Source organism: Diorhabda sublineata, chromosome 3, assembly GCF_026230105.1.
Source record: "Diorhabda sublineata isolate icDioSubl1.1 chromosome 3, icDioSubl1.1, whole genome shotgun sequence".
NCBI lineage: Eukaryota > Metazoa > Arthropoda > Insecta > Coleoptera > Chrysomelidae > Diorhabda > Diorhabda sublineata.
In genome coordinates, this window is record NC_079476.1 from 8055560 (window position 1) to 8074014 (window position 18455).

The 18455-nt window shown below is 34.0% G+C and overlaps 2 protein-coding genes across 3 annotated transcripts in view; both read left to right on the plus strand.

Annotated features, from left to right (window-relative positions):
- LOC130440910 (protein stoned-A) lies at window positions 1-15344 on the plus strand. The gene is made up of 6 exons (XM_056774264.1): window positions 1-128; window positions 6549-6933; window positions 12097-12474; window positions 12588-12906; window positions 12997-13142; window positions 13201-15344. Exons 2-6 carry the CDS (start codon window positions 6576-6578, stop codon window positions 14136-14138), a joined length of 2139 nt encoding a protein of 712 aa, XP_056630242.1. The 5' UTR covers window positions 1-128; window positions 6549-6575; the 3' UTR covers window positions 14139-15344.
- The window catches only part of LOC130440909 (protein stoned-B), a 26158-nt gene continuing 21830 nt past the window's right edge, over window positions 14128-18455 (plus strand). For both annotated transcript variants that reach the window (XM_056774263.1, XM_056774262.1), the window contains exons 1-5: window positions 14128-16232; window positions 16412-16566; window positions 16621-17082; window positions 17880-18119; window positions 18179-18404. In XM_056774263.1, coding sequence (XP_056630241.1) covers window positions 14128-16232; window positions 16412-16566; window positions 16621-17082; window positions 17880-18119; window positions 18179-18404 — 3188 coding nt within the window. The remainder of the gene's footprint in view (window positions 16233-16411; window positions 16567-16620; window positions 17083-17879; window positions 18120-18178; window positions 18405-18455) is intronic.

An 18455-nucleotide genomic window follows, 5' to 3' on the forward strand; every position in this document is an offset into this window, starting at 1 on the left:
AGTTATACGTTGGTTTTAGCCGACAAGGCCCTTAAAGCTCAACACACAGCTCTTTTTTTCGTCCAAAATATATTTAAAAAACATCTGATAGGGTTTTTGAAAAGTGAACTAGTGATGGGACCTACAAAGTAAGTACTTATATATTATGTTTGATAATAGATATTTTCAATAGGACATTTTACATCCACTTCTGACAAGGTTAATTGGAATTTCATTCATTTTCCCTGATTCTTATTTTTAAAATAAGTAAAAAACTCTGTACGGCATCCTTACAACATGAGTGAAAACTTATTTTGGGTAGAATTTCACTAAAATTTCTCTCACTGATAGAAATGGATAGAATGAAATTTTGTTATCAACAAAAATGGAATGATAAACCTAAATCGATTATTGAAATCTTAATTCTTTCTAAACATAATATTTTCACTTAGAATGTAGATCATTCTGTGAAAATCAATTAGTAAATTCTAATGTTTATCATCCTGCCGACGATTGAATTACTTTTTCTCTATGATTTGTCTGTTATCATGAAAATCAATAAGTTTTCGTGCTTCTCCGGCGTCGGGACGTCTAGATTACACTCCGTCGGGGCGCAGACTTTCAAGATGTAGAGTACAACATGAACGCGTACATTGTTGCTGTCATAGGTTCAATACGATAAAAGATTTGTGTAGGTGTTGAATTTCCATTTCCGATAAAGTATAATTGGTGAGTTTAATATAAATTAATGAGATTAATAGACCGAAAAATTTGATAAGATTATTGTTCGTTTGATGATGTTATGTTGGAAAAAGATGTAAAAAGGTTTGATTTCGTGAAGCGTTTGACTGAATATATTAATTTTGGTGAGTAATTTCAAGTGAGATATACATTTCTTATCCTTTTTCGTAAACTGTAAAATTTCAATAGCACATTTATTTGAATAATGGTAAAAATATAAAGATCTACAATTTCTTAATGAGCATTCTATTCTATTCTCTCAACTCTTATTCTTTTTTATACTCAAATAACTTTGATATTGGAATATAGCTACTGTTTTTTTGAAATAATTTATATTTTTTTATAGAACTTATTGATACTTATCACGCTAATTGCTTGACCTCCTTTTTTATTTTTGTATTTACAATGTATAATAGAAATTTTTATAACACATTTCTAATGCTGCATTTCGAACAAGTTATTATCAACTTTTGTTGATCATTCTCATTCTTGACATTGAGAAGGCATTCAGAAAGAAGCCTTCCAGAAATTCCTCAAGTCATTAATTCAAAATTTCATTTCTAGCAGTACTTTGAAGAGGATTCATTAAACTTTTATTATTACTTAATAAATCAATATCTAAAACCGAAACATCTGAGTAGACACGAGAGCATTAGGTATCACTATTTTGCTTAATGTAGCTATGACTAACTTCTCTGCACACTTCTCATGAATATGATGACATATAAAAAAGGTAGAACCTCTCCTCTTCTTCTTAATATACTGCTTCATATTGCGTGTTAGCTTTTAATCTGTTTATAACATTTCTTCTTGCCTAGCATCTAATCTTTTCTTAACTTGTTAATATTCGGTTCGTTTTAAACCCTTTTCTTTTTATTATTCATTTTTCAGGTAGATTTCATCTCCCAGGTTTCCCCTCAATTTGTTGATTTCCTTTAACAAACTTTTGAAGTAGTCTAATTGGTTATGGAGGAAATTTTTCTTCTCTAAATCATGATATTTTTCGTTTGATTTTTCAGGAATGGGTTGAGAACTAGTAGAGGGCTTAAGTTGAATTTGATAATTACTATCACTATTTTCCAGGTAGTGTAATCAAAGATTCTAGATCTGTAATAATAATTCTTCTTAGTAGTCTGAAGCAGGGCCGTAGTCAGAACCAAAATTTTAGCAGGGCTATTAGATTTTTTACCAGGGCCCATATTTTCACATTGAAATATACTGATATTTTAATTTTAAGGGGCGATTTACGGACGAAACATACACCGCCATTAAATATGTTTTTTCCCTAAGAAATAAAACCAAATTGAGTGTTAAACATGTTCTATTAAATAAGAATAAATTTATAAATTTAAAAAGTTCTTTAGAACCAAACATGAAAAAAATATTTTATTCTTTGACTTACATGTGAACAAATATGCTTTGATAAAAAACAAAAATAACAGAACACTTTTAAAACTCATAACATTTAACACTTATTGCTAGAATATCTACATAGAAAATCATAAAAACAACACAAATACAAATAAAATAAATTTTCAGACAGATAATTAAAATGATTAAAACTGAAAAAGTTTCAATTTTCTTTGTTTACGATTGTTAAATTTTATTAAAAATGACTCCATGTCGAGGGACTCTGTTCTTCGACTTTCAAAAGCCAAGTAAATTAAATCGGCTATACGAGGCTGACTCATAGAATATCTCTGTGGTCTGTTAATTGCAGTTAATGTTGAAAACGAAGATTCATTTACTGCAGTACTACACCCAAGGGTATATACTGTCGCAAACAGGGCGTATGTATTTTTAAATACTTCCCTTTGTTTATATAATTCAGCAAAAATATCTGACTTTGGTTTATTGTGCATGTAATCCTTGACTACTGCCAAATCCTCCAGAGTTGGTAGAGAAATCCCTAAAAAATGTATAACACTATAACTTAAGAATTGCTACAAAAAAAATGACACTTACCCAACTTTTCCAGATATTTGATTTTCTCCAGATCAAAAAGCTCAATGCTACTTATTGCCGTAATTAGTTCATCATTGTCAGAGAACCTCTCGTTTAATAGGGATAATACAAGGTCCAAGGACTCAAAAAATTCGGCTTCAGTGCCGCTTTTGCTGGCATTTAGTTTATTAGACATTTCAGACGGCAGTTTTTCCATTTCCATATTCATCCAGATATTCCTTCATAGTTACGCTTAACTTTGGTACTCTTTTTTCATTTGATATTGCTTCCGTATCCTTTAAAAGTTGTGAAGCTTCATTGGCTAAACTTTGATAAGTCTCATTTGTTCTTAGATCTCGAATTTTATTTTTTACTGACTTAATAATTTCATTGGCTTCCTTTAGACTAATTGTACGAGCTTGTAAAGCTGAATCGGCAGGTTCTAAGAGCCCAAGTAACTTCTTCATAAAAACAAGGGTGAATTTAAAGTCGTATTCCGACATAACTGATTTAATCCCAACAGATTTGACTGATAAATACACAGACCAACAGATAAATGACCGATCATTTTTAAATTCATCCAACGATCTTAATATTTCAGTGTAGTTTGAAAATATAACTTTAACAATTGCTATATGCCCAGACCAGCGCTGCTCCAATAGTCTACCAATAGACTTTCCCCGATAAATAGCAGCCACTTTTCCATGTCCAAAAAATTCATGTAACATAACAGCTTGGTCAAAGAAGTGTTTAATTGAATCTATTTATGAAATAGTTTGCACATAACACTAGCACCGTCATAACATTGGCTAAGAAGGTGTTTTGTATCTATTCCATTATCATTAAGAATATTAAGTGTCATATTTGTAAAAGTTTTGGCATCTAACTTTTCTGTAGTGTAAATACCTAGTAAAGATTCAAACACTTTACCATTTTTGACATATCTTACTCCAATTGATACATTTTCTCTGTTGTTTTTATCTCTTGTGCCATCTTCAAGTAATGTAAACCATGGTACATCTGCAGTTTTTAGATCACCAAAAACTTGTTCACGTACCATTTCAGCTAAAATATCTCATTTAGAATATCAGGAAATGTATACTTAGCATTTTGAGGAAGACATTCGGCCAATTTTTCGTCCTTTTTAATTGTATATTTAAATAAATTTAAGAATAATCCCCGCTCTTGTTCATGCTCAATGTCATAATTGCCCCGAAGAGCTAGTTCATTTACTGTTAAAAACTGAATTATCTCAGCAATCGACTTAACATAATATCTGTATTTTAGCAAAATATCACTATTGATAAGCGTAGACACAGCAGTGCCAGTTAAGACTCTGATTTTTTTCTCGTTCCACATTTGCATAGCTTTAATGTGAACTGCCGTTTTTTCATGCGCTGGAAATCCATTTTTAAGATCTGTTGCATTTTTCCAGTTACTAAATCCGGAATAGGTATACACCGTGTGTCCTTTGCTTCCATTTGGTTGGAACTGACGACATGCATAACAAAATGCAGCATTTAGCTCTTGGGAATGTTCTAGCCACAAAAATCTCTTATACCAGTTAACTTGAAAAGACCGGTTATTTTCTTGTTTGGGATAATTAGCTAGTATTATTTGTTTTATATCCTCACCTTTTGGTGCCAGATCTGGAGCTGAACTGCTGGTTAAACTGGATAAATTGGTTGACCCATCAGCATTTTTCTGACTTTTGGAATTACTGCCCGATGTATCAGGTACAGAGTCAATAGCACGTTTTTTATTAAAAAATTGTCTTATGTCCATTTTTATTCAACTAACTCACGACACTCGCTCAGAAAGTCAAAAACAATACTAAAAATACTCACTAAAGCAGCCGCAAAAAATTTCCCTTGATAAAGAAATAAATATGACAGCTACATGAAAATAATTATAAACGGATTATCGCGCCGGCGCGGTAATTCAACAGGTGGCTCTCGTCTTTCGTAACTTTCCCGACTACCGAGTGCCAAGCAGGTTCGCTACAGACTAATTTTCCAATCCAATGTGTAAATTAGGGCTCAAATTTTTTTTACCAGGGCTCTGTCCTGGCCAGCCCCCCTCTAGCTACGGCCCTGGTCTTAAGTTGATTATTAGTTGTTCCAGTAGCCAAATGCCCATTAGATGGATGAACCCCAGCTGTACTGAAGAATAATCTGTATAGAGAGAGAAATATAACATCACAATGTCTTGAAAACTTCTATTGCTTCAAAGTGAATATGTAATTAGTGGTAATCAAGTGAGTGCTTAAGAGAGATTAACTTCTTCTTTGAGTTTCTTGACGTATTCCAGTAAATTCATACATCCTGCATACAGGAGGATTTGCAATTTCAGCTTCTAGTAAAAACTGATAATTACAGGCCATTCTGGTATACTGAACCTACACAGCGAGCACCACATCTAGCTATTATTGTGTCAGGCTTCTGCCTAGTAGTTATGTCGGTCGCATCAGCATCAGATCCTGAATTTCGATAGCATAGCTACTGAAGTGCATGAATAGAAAATAATATTCCGAAAAACTGATGAATAAAATAATCAAAATAGGTATAAGCAAATATTACGAGTATAATCTTTTAATGAACAAAACAAATCCTAAAGATTAACATATGTCGAGCACGTTTCCTTACATGTGCAAAAACTTCCTCAACAAGAACTGAATAATAATTTTTAATAGTAAAATGTTAGAAGTTATACATAATCATATTAAAAATATATCACTACATTATAAACTGAAACATTAAAAAAATGGGATAGGTACCTAATATTATAGATGAGGTTCCTTGTATTTATTCTAATTCTGTGTACATTGGACAGACATCTGAGTTTATAGAAAATAGAATAAAAAATCATAAGTACAATAAAATATAAAACTTAATTAACAAGCCATGAAATATCAATAAAAACATTTGATCATAAAAATATAAAACAGGAGAACTCTCAAAAATAGTTAGTTTGTGAACTAAGGAACGAAAAAGCTGTCAAATCAAATAAAAGTGAAACTAATCATTCTATTTTATAAATTACATGCTTCTTTTTTGCGATATTGAGGATAAAGTTTTAGAATGGTTGAAATATGTTTTATGTTGATATTTATGTGGTAGGTGATCAATTGATTGAGTTTATTAGAAAACTAGTTTTCAACCTAAAATTGGGACGATTTAGGAACATACATAGATATTTTATTGATAAATTATCTTGATTTTAGGTCTCTTTTTACTTAAAATTTCGTCGAAAAGCATAAAACCTTGACGTTTCGACTTTCTTCGGTCAAGATTTTATGCGATATTTGTCAATTTTGAATTCTAGTACAGATTGTTACTCTTGTGATAATGCAAGACTTACTAGGCAACACTTTAAAGTGGAGAGCAAGATATAATTAGCTTAAGGTAAATTTATTCCAATTTCATTGATTACTATATCATATACGAGTAGTTATATAAAAATTTTTGAGGTAGATATGTTGGTTTTAATATTATGTATGTATATATTCTTTTTAAAATTCGTCAGGAGCGATTCGTGAAGACAGAATAAACTATAAATTGAAATTATCAAGAGAAAAATAAGAATTTTCGTGGGTTGAATACTAAATAAAATAATAGTTGTTCCCAGCGTTCTCGCCTTCTATCCCTTGCCAGATATCCACTTTGTTTCAAACGTCCACAATTTTAACTGCACCCACTCTACCCTACCAACATAACAATTTTCGAAATCATTCACTAAACCGTGGAGTGTGGCAAGAACATCTACATGTTTTCATTTTTATTCAATATGATTTAGAATATTAATATTGTATGGATAGGATCAAATTTTTCATTTAGCTCTCAATTTTTTTTCACATTCATTATAACCAAGTAATTTCATTACAGGTGTCTCAATGATAGTAGAGTTAGATAATGCACAAAATAACCAAAGGTTTAAAAAAGAAGAAAAAAGGTAAAAAGTCTAAAAAAGGCGAAGAGGAACTATTCAAACCCGAAGAATTAGAAAACTATCGTAAAGAGCATCAGGGTACTAGCGAAGAACCGGCTACTCAAAACGAAGAGTGGAAAAAATTCTTAGCACTTACATCGGAAGTTGATGATATTTTAAAGAAGACTCAAGGTGATCTAGATCGGATCAAAAGCACTTCCTTTTTCCAGAGAAAACCAACACAGAGTGAAGTTAAAAAGTTCGAAGAAGAAAAATTAGCACAAGAAAAGAAAGCCGAGGAAGCTAAGAAGGAATTAGAGCCGCCCACTTCAGCTCAGTTAGGTAAAAAGAAATAATCGTTTATAGTGCGTGACTTGAGTATTTTCTATTATGGTTTATTCATAAAATGTATCGAGTAAATTATTAACACACTCAGAAATAGTATTTTTTCACAAATTTCATGTATGGGTAAACCAAATATTAAATTAGAATGGAAAGAGACCTCATAATGTGATTCATTGTTTGAGAGGTGCGATGAAAATATTGTGAACAAATGTTTTATGCTCTTACATTTTAAGGCAAGCGATGAAAGGTTTGATCCCGTTCAAGTTTGTCAGTCTGTAATTATAGCCGCTTTCATGAGATGGTATTGTATTTCAAGTTGGAAAAAGTGCCAAAGAAGCTTAGGAATGTTAAAATTTGTCAACGGGGTGTTGATGTATCAAATTGAAGTCTGTGTACAAGGAATATAAGCGATTTAATAGTGTAAATCAGTCAGTCCGTCAGGACGAGGAATCTCTTACTACTTCAAGAATAAATGAAAAAAACGAAAAAAGCTTGTTTGCTGAAACAGTGGATTGATATGTTCAAAAGCTTTGGAGTGGAACTTGAAATCTATTGAAATTTCGTGTAAAACACTTTAACATGATTTTCAAGTTTTGGTCGCCAAAATTCTTATTTAAACGCATCCACCTTAAGAGTTTTTACACTATACGACTTTTGACTCTTGTTTGATACCATTCTTGATACTGAGATCATGATAGACCAACTGAAAGCCATCCCGAAAGAAGCCATCGGTTATGAATACGACGCGACATTAACAATAAGGGTTTTGAGGCACATATCACCGAGTGGGAGCAGCCAAGGTATTCGCTGTGATGGAATGTGGACCAGCGATACTCAATCGAAACCACAGGAACACACTTATCTCAATGTGATCAGATAGAAGAGCTGCCATATAAGTCATAACTACCAAAAAGGTGTGCTTTACGCTAGTGCTGGAATGCAAAAAAGTCTTACAAAATATGGTGAGTGATGGGAGCAAGATCCAGCTTGTTTAGGTGCTCGGTCTCTGGAACAACCTAGACAATAATGAGGCGGATTCACTCGTCAGACTGAGATCGGCGAATCCACAGATTAGCCCAGAACACATCCTTGGTGTAGCTAAAAGAGTTGCCATCGCATCTTTCAACGATCTGCTTACAAGGCGGGCTCGGCAGATATGGATAGAGACATCTGGTATGAGACAAGCAAAGGCACACAAAGATGGATCTTGTTCATCTAGCACGAAACAATTGCTCTAGCTAAATAGGTGCGAAATCTGACTTGTGACCGAATTTTTAACAGGACACGATCATCTAAGATGTCATCTCCTCACCATGGGCATTACTGACGATCCGGAGTGCCCCTAGTGCATGGTGAAGGATGAAACTGCAGACCAAGTCATCTGTGATTGTCCAGATTTCACACGAGTGCAGTTCAAAAACTTGGGAAAGCCTCACAGCTTGTCTAATGACATCAAAGTGTTGAAGTCAAAGTGCCTGATCGGCTTCTCAAAGGTCATCGGCCTTTGGTAACGTCAAGTGCGACACGACCGACCTACCTCAAGGCATATGTGGTCAACGGTGCCTTGGTCCCATAATGCCACAATAAGCTATGAAGTAGATCTTTTGCATATGTCGATTCGACATATCGTATTTATATGATACAGGAAAAAATAATGATTTTTATAAGTATACGATGGTCGTAATAAAACTTATGATGATGTAGTGCAGATACGCATCCAAATTACCAAAACTGCAGTTTGGAGGACCAAGATTTGAGAAAGTGGGATGAATTAAAAATTGCTCTAAAACTGGTCGACTTCAAGCGATATATTCAATGATTTAAAATTTTTGGAATAAATTTTGGAATAAATTTCACCTTTAAAAAGTGAGACGAAAGAACAAGAATTTTCTGAAAATTATCATAAGCTCAGACTAGACTTATGTGAAACCGTATAGTAATTAAGATAATCTTTTTCCATGAAGCCACTTTACGTTTCTACAGTGGCCATCATTGTTGATATTGGACAAGTTAATGTTAGGGAGGTATTATCGTCACCACTGTTATTGGAAAATTCTTTGTAGAAGACAATTTCGACGAATCAAAATATTTTGATTTGTTGAGTGAAAAGTATTGTCCAATAACTGTAGAATAAGAATAGAACTGTGTATTTTGGATTGTTGTATTTCTCTTTGGGTAGATTATAGGAGAGAGAAAATGTATATATACTATTTAAAAAATATGGATAGCTAATTTTCAGATTATCGGTGCGGTATTTGCTTCTAATATTATATTATTTAAAAGATTTTTAAAAACTTTTATTCAACATAAGTATTAAGCAGAAAAATTGACGTATGAATCATAAAATATGTGTATGTTTTTTTCAAAAAAATTTATTCTATTACCAATAAATAACATTTTCTCTAATAATTTTCTTGACGTATTTTCTGTATTTACGAAAATAGTTGATCAAGTCATACCATAAAATCATGGTGGCTATTTTGGTGTTTGTTTTGAATTTTTCACAAGAAATTTGCTCAAAATCTAATAAATTAGAGTCACCATTTTAGCTTTAGTTCAGCTGACCGGCTAAAACGACCTATTTTGAATGTACAGATTTCTTTGTTAGCATATATTTTTGATAAAAAAAATGTGAAGCTCAACTATTGCAAATTAATCATTATACAGGGAATCAACACGAAAACGTAGTACCACCTTCTACATTTCGGATCCTATGAAAAATTCAAGCCACTTAATAGTTATTGCTAAAATGTTTGATACCAGAAACTTTTTGAGTTTCTACATTTGACTAGATTTCGAATTTGTACGGCGGATGAGCCTTCAAGTTTTGACTGTTCAAAAACGTTTTTGTTTGAGCTGTTGTGTGAGAGCTCGCATTGTCGTGATGGAGAATGATTCGTCTTCTGCAATTGGTTTCCCTCATTTTCTCAATCCTGGCAAACAAACGCTTTTCTACCATTCAGATTTGACCATTCTACGTTGCTATGATGGAACGGTGGCGACATGTTATTTCGGAAAAACAGGCGCTTATTTGTTTGGAAGTTCTTCGTGCGAGAACAACTTTTATTGGATTTGGCTCGTTTTGAAAAACCCATATAGTCGATTGTTGTTTAGTTTCGGGTTCATTTGAATAGATCCATGATATGTAGCTTTTCACAATCTTATAGACGTCTGAAGCACCGCGAAGGAATTTTGTGAGCAATTGTGAAATTATGCGATATCCATTGTGAACAAATCTCTTTTTTAACCAAATTTTCATGCAACATTAAATGTATACGAGTGGAACATATGTCCAAGTATGCCTCAATCTCACGGTATGTCACATGACGATTTTGCAATATCAGTTTACGCACAGCATCGATGTGTTCTGACACAGCCGTTTTGGGATAATTTCACGAAATTCATTCTGTAACGAAGTGCGATCACGATTGTATTCGTGAAACTAGCGAAACACGGTGACTCTAGATGGTGCAAAATCACCAAAAGTCGAAGCGAGTTGATCGGTATACTGCTATTGGTTTAATCTACGTCGAAAAGCTTAGAAAATCATCGCACGAAAGCGTTCGCGTTTAAATTCCATTTTCGGACCAAGATGAATCTTTCAAGTACCTGTAAACAACTCAAATAGCACTCGTATGACACTACGTTCTAAGTACTTTCACCAAATGTCAAATTCTACGATGGTAATGTCAGATTTCACCAATTTTCATATATATAGCAAACCATTCGTCAAACTATGATTTTATTTCACAAACTCTTTAAACAACGCAATAACATTGATACCTCTAGAGAACGTACGTACTGAAAATAAACCTTCCATGAATAAAAAAGATATAAATTTAGAGATGTCGATAGTTTGACCTTCCGTCGTTCCATTAAAAATGTCGACCTGCATTCATATAAGATTCAGATAGAGTAGAAATTGTAGCCACTAGATTATAACTCTGGTCATTATTCGCTGATTCTAGTAAAATCAATGTACAACAGATCCTACTTCATTAATCTAGGAAACTGTACCGTTTGGAAGGGCATTCTTGAATCTTATTTCTTTATAAATAGATCTGGACCTCGCGTTATGGTTCTGGAGGTCGTAAGATATTATGATTCAATAATTTTTGCTCTAAATATGGATGAAGTAGATCTGGGCGAAATGCAGTTTCAACAGGATGACACCAAGTGTCATACGGCGACCGTGAAGTTCATGTCGAGAAATGGACTTTTCAATCAACCTTATAGGTGATTTCACATGAAGTTCCTAGTATATGGAAAAAAGTATCAAATTACGTCTTGGTGGTGCTGATGTTATTCGTGAGATTTAAAAAACGATGAAATTTAATGTTGAGATTTAAATTCACAGTGGTGGCCATATATGGCAGAAAACAATTTCAAATGTTAATGATAATTTTGATAAAATTTCATTTTTGCTTAAACTGAATTGATTTTATAGTTTTCATATTATAAAGTTCAATTGGGAATGAATAAACAACTTTACATTCGATTTTCCTAATTTGAGAAGTTATTGGTGATAGAATATTTTCTTTTACAAGCTAATTTTGCTTCCACTTTAAAATTTTTTTGACATTTGTGATATTTAGGATAAATAAGAAACACTCTCCAAACTTTGTGATTATAAGGAGTGTCGCTTTTTAGAATTCACCATGGATCTGTTTTTATGATGAAGTTTGAACAATGGTTTTTAACATAATTTTAATCAATAACCTGATAATAACCATATCAATCGTTTCAAATCCGAATATTATGATAATATTACAAAAAATATAAGTAATGCTTTTAGTTGAATAAATTGGAACTTGTGGATTCTTTGGTTAGTCTCTGAAGATGATAACTATTATCAAAACGCGCGTCCGACAAGTAGTTGGAAATGTTGATGTAGTGATAGTATCAACACTATGTTATTATGTTTTTTTGAGTTTATATCTCTAGTATAATTTTGTATTTGCTCAGTGTTGATTACCAAATGATTTCGTCGACGCATCCAATTATTTTGAAAATTTGAACAAAATTGATCGAAGTAGTTTTGAAATGACATCTGTTTGACCCTGAATGATGTTTGTGATACTTCACCTTAATTCTAGGTATCACAAGTTCATATTTTCTTTTTCTTTTATACAAATAATGAAATCTAATGTCATATTACAGGAATCGTAGAAGTCTCTGAGTCAGAATCAGAAGAGGAAGAAGATGATAATATTTTCGATACAACTTATATTGACGCACTCGAAGCAGCGGAAGTAAAACTAGCATATATACCAGAATCGCCGACAGAACCCCTTGATGGTGATGATCCATTCGATACTTCTGCAGCCGAGAAGGCTATCCTAGGACCTGAAGCTGAAAGAAAAGGAAAAAAGCTCGTACCACTTGGAGCTGCTGTCGAAGTACTAACAGGAAGAGTACAGTTGCCTACTTGTGCCACTCAAAGACCAACGGCAAATAAAAGACAAATATTGAAAGACAGAGACTTATTACTGCAGAGTTTTGATGAAACCATACAACCCACTGGAGTAACTAATGGAAGTGAGTATAGGCTAGACTATAAGATCGGATACAAATGTAAACCACAATAATCACCTCTCCATGTCACAAATTTCAAACATTATAATTTCTACTGTACGCTTTTCACTTTCCAGCTGTTCAAGAAATTCCAAAAACACTTCTAGACGAAGATCCTGTTGGACTTCCAGATGGACCAATTGATTTAAATAATCCTATACCATTTCCACAAGCTCTCACATCTGTAGCTGTTACAGAAACAAAAACAACAAAAGAATCTTTGAAAAAGGATATTATTTCTGAGTTTGATGTTATTGATGGTGTAGAAGACGAGGACGATCTTGAATTTGAAGCTTTAGCAGCTGAAAGCTTAACGAAGAAAGTTATTGTTTCTCAAAGTTTACCACAGAATACTATTTCTGCTACAGAACACATTCAATGGGGAGCATTTGGAGAGTGAGTTAAAAAGGTTTTATTTGAACACTTGAACACTTGAAAATTATACTAATCATTAGCCGTAAAAATTAAGAAAATTATTGTTTTCAGTAATAATAACGAAAAAGAACAAGAGGATCGAGAAGATGACCCATTTGATACAACATTTGCAGAGAAAGTTGTTCCAGTAGTCAAAGACGAAGAATATATTTCAACTACGAGCAAAAATATTTGGAGCAATAACGAGAGAATTTATGGTAAACTTAGTTTTGAAAACTTATATTTTCGAATTTTCGAATCTTGATAATTTTGCAGCAAGTGAGTTGAATCTCATTAAACCAGAAGATCGTGACTTACTTGGTGGAAGCAACAATAATTTAGCAAGTGGTATTTTATCTACAAAACTAGCATTCAAAAGTCCAGGTTCAGGTGATTTGAGTGATGATGACTTTGATCCCAGAGCCGATGAAAAATCAAGAGAAAGAACTTTATCACGACCAGATGTACTGACTATAGCCGGATCTAAAACAGTTTCATTTGATTTACCTTCACCGAATCACAGCTCTTTGAACGTTGAACCAAAGATTATCAAGCCATTAACTCCATTTTATACCAGAAAGGCGTCTATCCCTGAATTATCGATAGCTGACGATCCTTTCGATACATCATTTGCTTCTAATGCTGCACCAGGAAAAGCAGAGCTACGAATAATCGAGAGCGAGCTAATCAATTCGACCCCAACTTTGAACAATAACTTCAATTCAAAAGAAGAAGCCCAGAAAAAAATAGATGCTGTAGTTAATACAATTAAGGATAAATCTAAACCTAAACTATCGACTGTAACAGATTCATTAGATTTACTAGTTACTGACAGTGACATACCTGTGAAGGTATTAACACCTGGAGCATCTATAGACGATTCTGACGTAATTAGCTACCGTGACCCATTCGACACTTCTATTGCATCGAATATTCTACCAGGTAAAACTGAATTGAAGTTACTCGAAACTGAACTCATACATACAGACCAGAAGAATAAGATATTAGAAATAAAATCCACAGATTTACTAGTACACGATGAGGACGAAGTAATTGAGAAACCTTTGTCACCTTCATCAGACGTCAAAATTTCACCAGGTATTGATAGTAGGGAAGATTACGATCCTTTTGATACTAGTTGCGCTATAGATATACAGCCAGGACGAGCTGAATTGAAACTTTTGGAACTAGAGTTCATTCAAAATGGCTGCTAATCCATTTTTATTTAGCGAGGAGCCTTATGTTTCTCCCAGCACAGCTGGTTCCAATCCTTTTTTGCTTGACGATCACGATGACGATTCGGGTAATTTGGGAGATAATCCATTCCTATCCCAAACAGCTACAACTATGTCTACAACTAATCCTTTCAGTTTTGACCCAATGGAACTGGAACCAGCAGAAGCTGAAGTACCAGTTATACAACAAAATAATGATCCGTTTGATAACACAATACAGTATTCTAGAACTGAACCAATTAACAATGAACCAGTATTACTACCGGATACTCCGAAAAAACCAGTGGATTTGGATTTGAAGTATACATTGCAAGCAAGTCCAAATGGTCCTCCAAGACCCCCTCCACCTAGATTACCTCCTTCAAAAGAAACCCAGGACTTACTTATGTCTGTCATGGGTGCAATGGATGCTACCAGCTCTTCGCTTCTTGGAAAAATTCCTCCTACAAGATCACCCAGCCCAGTCAATATGAGAGATTTACACTCCCCTAGTCCTACACCCGATCCTGGATGCAGGGATCTTCTTGACGTAGACGAAAAACCACAAGCTTCGAATCAAGAAGTTCAGAATTCTTCCGAAGCAGATCTATTCTCTTTAGATCACGATACTAGCTGTGATATCAACCAAAATCCTGCTGTTCAGTTTGACCAACAAACTTGTATCCAAAAAGAATCATTTATTGAAACTAAATCTACAGCACACAACGAACCTATGGTACAAGATCAATCAAAACGGCTTCCACCACGACCGTCTCCTCCAGTGCGTCCTCCAAAGCCCCCACTTCCGGCATCGCTAATACAAAAAAAGGAACAGCACGTTGTACCGACTTTAGAAGATATAGATATGTTTGGGGTTGAGGAACCTCCAAAGAAAAAAGAAGTTTCCGATATTCTCAATTTATATAACGCTCCAAAGCACGAGCCAGTCAAAGATCTATTATCTGACTTGATCATGGAGACTGAAATGTCTTCTCAACCAGATTTGATATCGTCCACTACGGAAACAAATAAACCTGTTGATAATATGAATAAAGTATTTTCCCCCGAGTTGAAGGAAAACGTAGTACCATCAGATCATTCTCAAGAAGATTTTCAAATGGATTTAAGTAACAGCCACAGTAAATGCTCTATTTCTAGCACAACATTGAACCCCTTTGCACCAAGTGAAGATATAATTGATCAAAAGGAGGAAAATAATATTGAATTCGAAGTTAATCAAAATATTGAACCTAATCAAATGGAAATAACTGAAAATTCAAACAACTTATCTGGGGTTGATAATGTTCAAAGTGACTTCTTTGGAATATCAGAACCAATTGGAAATAATGTCAAAACAATTGACCAACCAAATTTTGCCTCGTCTGCATTTGGATACAACAGTACACCTTTAAATAATGATTTAATTAGTTCTAATGAGGCAGGTGTTATTTCTGATACAGTAACCACAGTATCAAATTCAACAACAAACGCTTCCACTGCAACATACATGATTTGTAATGCAACGGAAAACTCTAACACAGGCTCAAATATTTTCAATATGAGTACAACCACTAATAATTCAACTACTAACATTGCTGAAGTTTTTGGCAAACCGACCGTAACAACAGATCTTTTTGGAATAGCCAGTACAGTTTCAGATAGCTGTAATATATCCACTACGATTTCTAATACAGCTAATGATATATTTGGTAGCGGGATCTCAGGATCTGATACAATCAATACAATAGCCGTTGACGTATTTGGTGGTACCACCACAGTCGTGGATGCATTCAGTAAAACCTCACAGAATGAAGATCCTTTCGCAAATTCTAATAATGATACTGGAGACGATTTTGATGATTTTGCAAAGAAGTTTGAATCAGTTAAAGCTGAAGATTCTGCTTTTGGTAATGTTTGGGGTAATGATTCGGTCAATATAGTTGACTCCTCTACTGGATTTGGACAAGATGATGGGTTCGATGCTTTTTTGGCTTTACAAGAGCCTCCAGAGGTACCTCAATCAACGCCCAATAAAATCAGTAAAGCTGCTTCTCAAGAATCTGATGAAGATAAGGACTTTGCTGTTTTTATTAGGTAAGTGAATTACTAGTTTGAACTTAGTTCCAGCATTTAATTCACTTATGAAATAACAAAGCAATATAGTTGAAGATCTTATCCGTTCTTCATTCTTAGTAATTGAAAAAAAAACAGTAAAATATGAATTAGAAAACCTCTTCAGCTTCAATGGAATTTTTTAACGTCATATTTTGCAGACCTAAAGGTGCGAATGATATATCTGGCGATATTCTTCCAACCATTGCACCCCCACCGCCAACAGTTGCAGCAACATTCGGAGATATTTCCCCAAGATTCAATCCGTTTGACCAAACTGAAATACCGGCAACCATCCAAAACGAAATACCACATGGTAAGTGTATTTTTGATTAATTTATCAATTTAGATACTATTCCTTTATTTGTAGTTGAAGAATTCAAACGTTCTGATTCACAAGAAACTCCTCCGACACCGTTATTCGATGACGATGTCTCAGTGCCTTTAGAGCCTTTTCCGAGGATACATTACGAAGGAGATGGATGGGAAATGCAGTTACGACAACCGAACAAAAAGAAAATCACAGGTCAACGTTTTTGGAAAAAAATATGGGTTAAACTTCAGCACTTACCCGATTGTGTGCTTTTACAATTATATAATCAGAAGGACGATAAAGATCCTTTCCAGGAGTTGCCACTGCAGCCCTGTTACTCCGTTTCCGATATCGGAGCTCAACAATATGATCAATTTGGAAAAATTTTCACAGTCAAACTCCAATATATTTTTTATAAAGAGAGACCTGGGGTTCGACCTGGACAGGTTAAAAAAGCCGAAAGGATTACGAATAAACTCAGTCAGTTTGCGGCGTACGCTATTCAAGGAGATTATCAAGGTAAGTTCAGTATTCCATGGATTGACTTTGGGGAGAAATAACTTGATAATACTTCATATCTTCGATTTATCGCGTAAATAATTGGTAAAATTGAATCCAATAGATTTAAGAGCGTATAAAAAGTTTCTGTTAGTGATTTTTCGTTATATGTCCGTTTCTGGAACAATTCAATCAATGATGTTATAGAAAGGTTATTTCTGAGAGCCAAACCCAGCTGAATCTTTACAAAAGAATATGGAGAATGTTCTTCATCATATTGTTTTGTATATTTTTTAATTGAAATTTCTATAGTTGAATTCGATCTGCTCCGACTTTGTTCCCTGGTCTGAGTTAAGGTTAATATTTCTAAAAGTATAGAAGGTGGTAGTTCTCAAAGCTTCACAGAAGTAGCTCATAATCGCCATTGAAACACGGTTTCAGTCGAAAGTTCATTTTATCCAAAGTCTGCTGTTCACATTGAATGCGTGTTAATCCATTAATCGTTCATGGAATTATTTAGGAGACCCTCAATGAATTTGCTCATGAAATGATGGTTTCTCGACATACTTGATGATATGTCTAGTTCTAAAGCTGGATTCTATATATATTTATATTTCTGTCTTCCTTATTCCTCAATTGACAGACAAACTATATCAATAGTCTTCAATTCTACCCTTATCAAAATCTTATTAGATTATGGAAATTGGGTTCTCTTTGGATTGATATCTTGTTATATTTAGCATCACTAGAAGAACTCGCAATAACCAATAATATCTGCACTATTCGATCTTTTTAAAAAATTTTTCTTATATTTGCAGGAGTGAAAGAATTTGGAAGTGACTTGAAAAAATTGGGTTTACCAGTGGAGCATGCTCCTCAAGTATCCCAATTAATGAAATTGGGATCTTTGAATTATGAAGATTTGAAGCAGTTTTCAGTTTGTATAGAAGAAGCGCTGTTCAAACTCCAAGCACACAGAGATAGGGCGCTACATTATAAAATGGAAGAAGTCCAAATTACTGCCGTGGATGAATTGTATGTAGAACAAGAAGGAGATGGTGAGTAGGTTCTTTTAGAAAATATTTGTCTTTAAATTATTGGAGAAATTTGATTCAAGGGCACATTGTGAAACAAATAGCCAGAGTAAGATTATTTTTCTTGGGGTTCCTCACGGGAATGCCGGATGTGGAATTGGGAGTGAACGATATGCGTCGACAAGGAAAAGAAGTAGTTGGTAGACATGATATTATTCCAGTAGTTACTGAAGAGTGGATTCGATTGGAAGATGTGGAGTTTCATTCTTGTATCCAACAAGAAGATTACAACCTTACACATATAATCAAGTATATTAATACATCGTAACTTGAATTATTATAAAATCTGTATAAAAATAT

Bases quoted from the DNA above. Each gene is read 5' to 3' on its own strand.
- LOC130440910 (XM_056774264.1), top strand. From the start codon at position 6,576: ATGCACAAAATAACCAAAGGTTTAAAAAAGAAGAAAAAAGGTAAAAAG. The intron at 12,475-12,587 runs GTGAGTATAGGC...TTCACTTTCCAG, and splicing joins CACTGGAGTAACTAATGGAA to CTGTTCAAGAAATTCCAAAA. The intron at 13,143-13,200 runs GTAAACTTAGTT...ATAATTTTGCAG, and splicing joins CAATAACGAGAGAATTTATG to CAAGTGAGTTGAATCTCATT.